The sequence below is a fragment of the Mus caroli genome, chromosome 15, assembly GCF_900094665.2.
Source record: "Mus caroli chromosome 15, CAROLI_EIJ_v1.1, whole genome shotgun sequence".
Classification (NCBI taxonomy): Eukaryota; Metazoa; Chordata; class Mammalia; order Rodentia; family Muridae; genus Mus; species Mus caroli.
In genome coordinates this window covers 30,039,193-30,049,389 of record NC_034584.1, presented here as the reverse complement: position 1 = coordinate 30,049,389, position 10,197 = coordinate 30,039,193, and the positions used below count along the sequence as shown (strand labels likewise).

At 39.2% G+C, this 10,197-nt stretch overlaps 1 protein-coding gene across 4 annotated transcripts in view; it reads left to right on the top strand.

Moving 5' to 3' along the window:
- The window catches only part of Stk3 (serine/threonine kinase 3), a 271,464-nt gene that overhangs the window by 46,254 nt on the left and 215,013 nt on the right, over positions 1-10,197 (top strand). For all 4 annotated transcript variants that reach the window (XM_029469538.1, XM_021183619.2, XM_029469541.1 and 1 more), the window contains one exon: positions 2,574-2,688. In XM_029469538.1, coding sequence (XP_029325398.1) covers positions 2,574-2,688 — 115 coding nt within the window. The remainder of the gene's footprint in view (positions 1-2,573; positions 2,689-10,197) is intronic.

Below are 10,197 nucleotides of genomic sequence, written 5' to 3'. Positions count from 1 at the left end.
GTGAGTGTGGGTGCAGGTATCTGTGTGGGGTGTGAGTGTGGGTGCAGGTATCTGCAGAGGTCAGATGTTGGCTCACAGGTTGCATTCCAGGAACGGAACTCGGGTCCAGTGCAGTAGCAGCCCATTTTCCCAACCACTGAGCTGTGTCTTCTGCCCTTATAATACCTTCCTGAGTCCTTTTATAATAATTACATTTATTTATTTGGGTGTATTTTCCAAGTGCACACGTGGAGGTTAGAGGAGGAAGAGCTGGGTCTCGGGCATGTGGGTCCTGGAGATTGAGTGCAGGCCATTAGGCTTGGAGGAAAAGTCTTTACCTGCTGAGCCATCTTGCTGGCCCTATAGTACTTAAAAAAAAAAAAATCTGTTTTGTATTTTCTTTATCTGACATTGATACCTAGTACCCTTTGATAATAGCCATGACTAGATATATCCTATAAAGAAGTTGTCCTTTAAACAATCATGTTTTTTTATTTTTTTGGTTGTCTTACTCATGCATGTTTATTTTTAAATCATCTTCTCTCTCTAAATAAGATGTTTTTTAGATTAATTTTTAAATTTTTTTATGTTGGGAGATTTTATTTTATTTTTTATTAGATATTTTCTTTATTTACATTTCAAATGCTATCCGAAAGTTCCCTATACCCTCCTCTGGCACTGCTCCCCTACCCACCCACTCCCACTTCTTGGCCCTGTTGTTCTCCTGTACTGGGGCATGTAAAATTTGCAAGACCAAGGGACCTCTCTTCCCAATGATGGCCGACTAGGCCATTTTCTGCTACATATGCAGCTAGAGACGCGAGCTCTGGGGGGTACTTGTTAGTTCATATTGTTGTTCCACCTATAGGGTTGCAGACCCCTTCAGCTCCTTGGGTACTTTCTCTAGCTCCTCCATTGGGGGGCCTGTGCTCCATCCAATAGATAACTGTGAGCATCCACTTTTGTATTTGCCAGGCACTGGCATAGCCTCACTAGAGACAGCTATATCAGAGTCCTTTCTGCAAAATCTTGCTGGCATATGCAATAGTGTCTGGATTTGGTGGCTGATTATGGGATGGATCCCTGGGTGGGGTAGTTTCTGGATGGTCCATCCTTTTGTTTTAGCTCCAAACTTTGTCTCTGTAACTCCTTCCATGGGTATTTTGTTCCCTATTCTAAGGAGGAATGAACTATCCACAAGTTGGACTTCCTTCTTCTTGATTTTTTTGTGTTTTGCAAATTGTATCTTGGGTATTCTAAGTTTCTGACCTAATATCCACTTATCAGTGAGTGTATATCATGTGTGTTCTTTTGTGATTGGGTTACCTCACTCAGGATGATATCCTCCAGATCCATCCATTTGCCTAAGAATTTCATGAATTCATTGTTTTTAATAGCTGAGTAGTACTCCATTGTGTAAATGTACTACATTTTCTGTATCCATTCCTCTGTTGAGGGACATCTGGGGTCTTTCCAGCTTCTGGCTATTATAAATAAGGCTGCTATGAACATAGTGGAACATGTGTCCTTATTACCAGTTGTAACATCTTGTGGGTATATGCCCAGGAGAGGTATTGCTGGATCTTCATATTATTTCATGTGCATGGCTACTTTGCTTTCATGATGCCTATGCAGTGCTATTTTTTTGCTTGGTGCTTGTGGTGCCAGAAGAGGGCATCAGATCTCATTGAACCTGAGCCACCATGTTTGTGCTGGGGATTGAACCTGTATCCTCTGCAAGAGCAGCCAGTTCTCTTAACCACTGAGCCATTGTTCCAGCCTCTTGAGTAATTTAAAAATGGTTTTATTCACATTAAATCCTTGTCCCACCATGTTCAAATCTCTTTTGAGTTTAGTTTACATGAAAATTTTGTGCAGCATAGTTTATGCTGTCTTGTAATTTAATCCTTGTATATTCTGTGACTATGGGTACTTTATATTCAGTTAGGGATGATATTGTATGCACACGTCTTATGTAGCATATCTTTAATAATTAATAATGATAATACAGTTCTTGGTGTAATTTAAGCTTTTTGGAAAACAACTTGGTTATAAACAGAGTATTTATCTCTGGAAGATTTAAACTGTCAGTTAATTACTCTAAATTGTTGATAGTATTGACTATATGCTGTGCATTTAAATATTTTTTTTCTCAAGAACCTACAAAGACTAACATGAATGAAAGAAATCCCACCTACCTTCATTGAAATATACATTATTTTGAAGTTGAACATTGATATTCAATGAAAAATCCTTTAGAATGGTTATATTTATAATATTTTTGCTAAGGGAAAATACTTCCATTTGTTCCTAATATTACATAGTATATGCCTTGCCAAAATAAAGCATTATTTTTTTGGGGAATCACTCAAAACACTAGGGGCCCTTCTGACTTGTAATCTTGTTAAATTTTCATGCATGAAGTAAGAACTAATTATACACAGTTGCTGAACTCTAGCTACAAACAGCTTAATATAAGTACAAGTTTACTCGTTACGTTGATTGGTTGAAACATATGAAATGTTGAAAATATATTGGGATTATGAAAAAATTTTCTTTGCAAATGAACTGAACATAACTGTCTTTCTCCTCAGTCCATATGTTGTGAAGTACTATGGCAGTTACTTTAAGAACACAGACCTCTGGATTGTTATGGAGTACTGTGGAGCGGGGTCCGTTTCAGACATAATTAGATTGAGAAACAAGACAGTAAGTATTTAAATTTGCTTTGTTAATCTCATTTTAAAGATTCCACTGTAGAATCTGACTAGTAGTATTTCGTTAGAAAGAAAACATTAGTGTGGAAAAGGAGATGTGATAGGAGGTTGAGAGAAGACACTTCTGCCTGAGACATACCAGGCCCTGCCAGGTCCTCTTGTCCTTGTAGTCAGTGCATCTGCTTAGTAATCTATGCTCAGAAAGTGATGGCTAGAATTCTGTTTAAACTTCATAACATTCATGACCTTTTCTCCTCTTAATTTTTCTGTATTACCGATCTATAGCTGGCAAATAGTTGAAGTTACATTTCTGACTTTTTGGAAAGTAATTGATTTTTTTTTCAAATGTCCATGCACTTGAGTAAGCATGTATGTGCTCTCTAGCACACACACACACCCACACACCACACACACACACACACACATGCAAGCACACAAACACACAGGCTGGCAAGCAAGTGCCTGTGAAATGAGTTTAGTGAAGTGCACTACTTAATAAAAGATGTTCTGGCTATTTTGCAACCCAAGGAGAAGAACTGTTCATCAGTCCCTCTAAGGCTGAGAGGCCTTTTTATGTGAGCGGTAAGAAGGATTATCAGTGAAATGACTTGTAATGCAGTTTCTAGATAGTTACTTATGCTGTCAAACATGTCTTGGTAACATAAATTCAGAAAAAGTACATAACTACTTGAATCAATTTGTGGTTAACCAAAGTCATTTTAAAGTTTGATTGGTAAAATACTTGGACATTTATTCTTTTTTTTCCCTGTGGAGAAAATAAAGTAAATAGGATTTCTTTAAAAGGAAGTAAGACAGAAATTTAAATAATCCCTGTTTTGACAGAGGATTAAATCATCTGTGACATTTTAATTAGTATCTTGGAATTTGTATTGTTCTTAACTAGCATTTATGTAAATCAGATGACTCCTGAGTGGCACAACAATTGAAAATAATTAGACCCCAGTTAGATAAGTGTTATAAAATTGTTCAGGACTAACCTCACTCCATTTGGCATTTAAAATTATCAAAAAGAGTGGAGTAGAAGCATAGGAAATAGAAACCTTTAAACATCTATTTTCATGGTTTTAAAGTAGCAATGCTAACCATTGTGAGTGCAGAGTAGGTAGTTGATTCAAGAAGTTTCTTCCTTGTACCAGAAATTACAAACTGTGAAAGTATCTACAGTTATTATAGATAAACTTGGATGTGAATATGGCACTGAGGAGTTGGCATCATCATTTAGCCCGGGAGGTGTTCTGCCCCACCATAGTTCTGTGCCACCATACCCTTTCTAAGGAGACAGTGCACTGGCATATTGCAACTCCTGCGTTAGGAGCAGCCCAGTTGCTGTCTTCATAGAGCAGTTTATATTTGTACATGAAAAAAGCCAGAAGTGGTAGAGGACATTGATGGGGCTGTTGGGTATTTTCTTTGCTTGTTATCTCATTGACAGTTTGTGTGAGCTCTCAGGAGCATCACAGGAACTTGTTTGTCTAAAAGGACTAACATTGTTTTGGAGATTGTCAGCATAGATAAGAATTTCATTAATGTTTTGAGTTGTTGTTCCCCCTTCCCCCCATTTACTCTAGTAGTCATTTCCATGGCCATAAAACAGTGCTTGCCCAAGAGGATGGCGACTCCAGTGTTTACGTACTCTGCTACTTTTTCTATGCTTTGTTGTTTAATTGTTTGTGCATATATATATGGGATGGGATATGTGTGTGTATATGTATATGTATGTATATATGTATAAAGTATATATTCTCTGTAATTTTGCTTTAACTGCTTTATTTCTCTCCACATTTCCCAGTTGCACAATGGCTTCTTCTTCTTTTTTTTGTTTTTTAAAATGGGTTAGTAGTAGTCTTTATTATTCTTTTATTTGTTTTAATTGGATATTTTACTTAACATTTCAAATGTTATCCCCTTTCCCGGCCCCCTATCCCATCCCACTACCCACTCCTTTTTTTTTTTTTTTTTTTTAATGTGTAAGACAGTATTAAAGTCTTAGGGTTTTTTTTTTCCTTTTTAAAAAATATAGGTTGCTATTGTTTTTTCTATGATACTGATGATCAAATGCAGTAACTCATGCATGCTGTAGAAATTCTCCACTCCTGAGCTGCACTCGAAGCCCTCCTCTACTTTGTTTCTGTGAATCGTTTGGCAGTTTAAGCATTAGAGGAGACTACCCCACCTAAGGATCACATGCAGACACCAAACCAGATGCTCTTACGGATGGATGCCAAGAAGTGCTTGCTGGCAGGAGCCTGATAGGCTGGCTGTCTCCTGAGAGGCTCTGCCAGATCCTGACCACAGCCAACCGTTGGACTGAGTACAGGGACCCCAGTGGAGGAGTTAGGGGAAGGACTGAGGAGGTGAAGGGGCCTTATCTGGCATCAGTGGGAACGGAGGCCCTTGGTCCTGTGGAGACTGGATGCTCCAGTGTAGGGGAATGCTATGGTAGCGAGGCTGGAGTGGGTAGGTGGTTGGGGGAGCACCTTCATAGAAGCAGGGTAAGTGGGGATGGGATAGGGGGTTTGCAGAGGGGAAACCAGGAAAGGGGATAACATTTGAAATGTAAGTAAAATATCCAATTAAAAATAAAAATAAAGACTACTAACCCGTTAAAACAAAGGAAGATGCTGTTGTGTAACTGCTTACCTCTTTGTCTCTCCTACTAAGCTTTGTTGCTGCTTCTTTGAAAATAATCTGTTACTTTTAAGATCCAACCTTTGACTTTCAGAAGCTTTGTATAGTGTACATAGTATAGGCTTTTAACATTATGTATGTGTGTGTATGTACATATACATACATACATATACACACACACACACATATATCATTATTATTTTTTTTAATTTTCTTATCATTTTCGTGGTTTTCATCTGTGCCTGGTTATCGTTGAAATAGTCTCTTTAATTCCAGCATGTGGGAGACAGAGTCGGGCTGTGTGAATTTTTGAACTCTCTGTTTTCAAGGCTAGCCTGATCTACATTCTGAATTCCAGGTCAGCCAAGGTTATGTAGTGAGTTCCTGTCTTTAAAAAAAAAAAATGAAGCTGAAGGATGCAGCTTAGTGGTAGGGTTCTTGACCAAGCCATAGATTTAATTCTTGTAATAGTAACAGCAATTAAAAAAATAAAAATAAAAACAATAGAGATGATTTGAGTCTCTGACTATTAATGTCTTCTCCCACCAAAAGCTTTATGCTTGATTCTGCCAGGTAGAGTTCTGGACCACTTTAATCCAATCTGGATCAGAGATACTTTGAATCTGGCATTTATCTTGCCTTTACATCTAGGCTATAGGGCTCAATGACTTCTTGGTAGGTTTGAATTTCTAATCTTGGTCCTCACCATTCAACGTTTGTTCTTTTTCTTGCCCTCTTGGACTTTATTTCCTAACTTATAGGTATCTTTTGAGAAAAAGCTGCCCTTTTTGTTGTGCTTATGTTCGTGGCTTTCTTTCCTCATATGTTGGCTCTGAAACAAGATGCTGCTTCTGTACGTAGCTGGTATTAAGTGGTCTGTTTTTCTAGATGATTTAGTTCTTTTGGCAGCAGAATGGTGTGGTTCATCTAGCACAGAGCACAGGAGAACCCTTTCCTAATGGATCCTCCAGCTTTGCTGCGCAGACTTTCACCTACCTGATATTCACCTTTGTGTGTGATTTGAGGAAGGGCTCCTTTTTTTATTTTTCTGGTAGAAGTTTATTTGTTGTGACACAGTTCCACATTCTTTTCTCCGTGATCCTACGCCTGTGCTGCTAGGCCTGGGTACACGTGGTTCTGCTCAGTCTGTCCTCTAGTCACTCTGATGATGGAACCATTTCTGTAACAAAGCAAGCTTCTAAGTCTGAGGCACACTTGATACCTTAGTTCTCCTTTTTTTTTTTCTTTTTTTTCCCCCCAATTTTTTATTAGGTATTTTCTTCATTTACATTTCAAATGCTATCCAGAAAGTCCCCTATACCCGTCCCCCACCCTGCTCCCTACCCACCCACTTTGACTTCTTGGCCCTGGTGTTCCCCTGTATTGGGGCATAAAAAGCTTGCAAGACCAATGGGCCTCTCTTTCCAATGATGGCCAAGTAGGCCATCTTCTGATACATATGCAGCTAGAGTCAAGAGCTCCGGGGTACTGGTTAGTTCATATTGTTGTTCCACCTGTAGGGTTGCAGACCCATTCAGCTGGTTGGGTATTTTTCTCTAGCTCCTCCATTGGGGGCCCTGTGTTCCATCCAATAGATGACTGTGAGCATCTACTTCTGAGTTTGTCAGGCATTGGCATAGCCTCACAAGAGACAGCTATATCAGGGTCCTTTCAGCAAAATCTTGCTGGCATATGCAATAGTGTCTGGATTTGGTGGCTGATTATGAGATGGATCCCTGGGTGGGGTAGTCTCTGGATGGTCCATCCTTTGTCTCAGCTCCAAACTTTGTCTCTGTAACTCCTTCCATGGGTATTTTGTCAGAAAATTGGACATAGTACTACTGGAGGATCCAACAATTCCTCTTCTGGGCATATATCCAGATGTTCCAACTGGTAAGAAAGACACATGCTCCACTATGTTCATAGCAGCCTTATTTATAATAGCCAGAAGCTGGAAAGAACTCAGATGCCCCTCAACAGAGGAATGAATACAGAAAATGTGGTACATTTACACAATGGAGTACTACTCAGCTATTAAAACAAATGAATTTATGAAATTCCTAGGCAAATGGATGGACCTGGAGGGCATCATCCTGAGTGAGGTAACCCAATCACAAAAGAACTCACATGATATGGACTCACTGATAAGTGGATATTAAGTCAGAAACTTAGAATACCCAAGATACAATTTGCAAAACACATGAAACTCAAGAAGAAGGAAGAGCAAAGTGTGGCTACTTCGTCCCTCCTTAGTTCTCCTTTTTAACTTCTAAGTTAATCTGGGTCAGTTGACATTTTGCTAGTCATTATCCTAGAGGATCTTTGTAGTCGGTTCTCAGGAGACTAATTTCTTTGCTTGTGTCTTTAAATGCCCCAGATCTTGAAAAAGTTGCATTTAGTTCTAGTTAACCCCTCCTACGCCCGCCCCTGTTGTGAGTGGGGCCTTATTTCTGCTTCTATTTTTAGTTGGTTTCTGGTGATATGTAGGACTACTTTGTGCATATTATCAGTATTGTGATTGCATACTCAGCCCACTTTGCCCTTGGTTTTTACCAAATATTTATTTATTTTTACTAGGTGACCTTCCTTTTATTGAACTAATAAATCCTTATTTGATTGTTTGTATTGGTTCTTGCTTAATGTAGTAGTCTTTCCTATTTTATCTTTTTAAAATGTTCTTTTTAAAAACTTTATTTGTTTTTATTTTATATTTTTATTTTTTTATACATTATACATTTTACACACACACACACACACACACACACACACACACACAGAGGAGTGTTTGCCTGATTGTTGTTTTTCCTTTTCTCTTTTTTTATTACATATTTTCTTTATTTACATTTCAAATGTTATCCCCTTTCCTAGTTTCCCCTCTGAAAATCCCCTATTCCCTCCCCCTTCCCCCTGCTCCCCAGCCCACCCACTCTTATTCCTGGACCTGCCATTCCCTTATACTGGGGCATAGAGCCTTCACAGGACCAAGGGCCTCTCCTCCCATTGATAACCGACTAGGTCATCCTCTGCTACATATATAGCTAGAGCCACCATGTGTTTTCTTTGATTGATGGTATAATTTCAAGGAGCTCTGGTGATACTAGTTAGTTCATATTAATGTTCCTTTTATGTGGCTTCAATCCCCTTCAGCTCTGGTATTTCTCTGGCTCCTTCATTGGGGACCTTGTGCTCCGCCCAATGGATGACTATGAGCATCCACTTCTGTATTTGCCAGGCACTGGCAGAGCCTCCCAGGATTACCTGATTGTTATGTGTATGTGCCATGTGCCTGGAAAGGTCAGAGGGCATTGTCTGATTCCTTAAGACCAGAGTTACAGAGGTTGTACACAGCAGAATGGGTGTTAAGAACTGGGCCTGGGGCCTTTGCAAGAGCAGCCAGGGTTCTCAACTGTTGTGCCATCTCTCTGGCCTCTTCCTTGTAGTCTTTTAAAATGATTTTAGAAGCTTAATCTTGTCCCAAGAAGTCTATATTTTTATTTTAGGTCTGTTGTGAGAGTGGATTTCATCTGGTTTATTCAGTTGACTTTGTCTGATAATGCCCTTGAAATGGCTTTTCCTAATGTTTATATTCACGAAAGTGCATTTATATATAACATGTGGATGTAAAACTTCATTTCTGTTTTAACCTTTATAAATCTGAAAATTAATGCATGATCATTGAATTTCCTTTTTTTTGGTTATCTTAAAATTATGAATGTAAATGTAATACGCAGTGAGAATCAGGTCATTTTGGTGTTCTTATAGACTCACAGATAAAAGTTATGCAGTTTGGTGTAAACTCAAGGTCACTTGGTTTTATATGTACTATATGGATTATAGAGGAGATCATGCATTTGAGAAGTTGAGTGTGGGAGGGCAGAGAGTAGAGGGGAGTGATTGGAGTGGAGGTGATAGGAATACATGCTTATGTTAAAGTCCTCATCTTAAATGCTTGTTTTTACGTTAATAAATTACTCTGCTTTTATTTTTCAGATCACATAAGGTTTATGCTTTTACATGGTTGTGATTCTTTTATTAATTTGAAAAGATAGGGTATAATATATATTTATATTTGTATTTAATTTATATTTGTTTATGTGCCAAGAATAATTTTATGTTTCCATTTTTTCTTTGACCATTGTTTAATATTGTACTCCTGCCATAAAAATAAACACATCTTACTGTAAGAGAGAGAGAGAGAGAGAGAGAGAGAGAGAGAGAGAGAGAGAGAACAGACCTAAAGTTTTTTTTTCAATTTTTTTATTAGATATTTTCTTCATTTACATTTCAAATGCCATCCCGAAAGTCCCCTCGCCTTGCTGCCCTACCCACCCACTCCCACTTCTTGGTCCTGGTCTTCCCCTGTACTGGGGCATATAAAGTTTGCAAGACCAAGGGGCCTCTCTTCCCAGTGATGGCAGACTAGGCCATCTTCTGCTCCATATACAGCTATAAAGTTTTTGTTAACAAGTTGATAGTAGAGCTTGTCTGGCCTCAGTGGGAGAGGAGATAAATAATCCTGCAGAGACTAGGGTTAGGAGATTGGGGGTGGTGGTGGTGGTGGTGGTGGTGGGGTGGTGGTGGAAATTCCATCCTTTTAGAGAAGAAGGGGAGGGGGAGGACAGGGTGAAGGACTCTGAGAGGGGGACAGCATTTGGGATGTTAAATAAATGAATGAGGCAAAAAAAAAAAAGAGAGAAAAAAGAAGGCATATAACTTAAGTCAGGGAGCACTCCCATCCCAGGTCTCCAGCCCTTCCTAGAGACCCCCTCCCCCATCCCAGGTCTCCAGCCCTTCCCAGAGACCCCCTCCCCCATCCCAGGTCTCCAGCCCTTCCCAGAGACCCCCTCCCCCA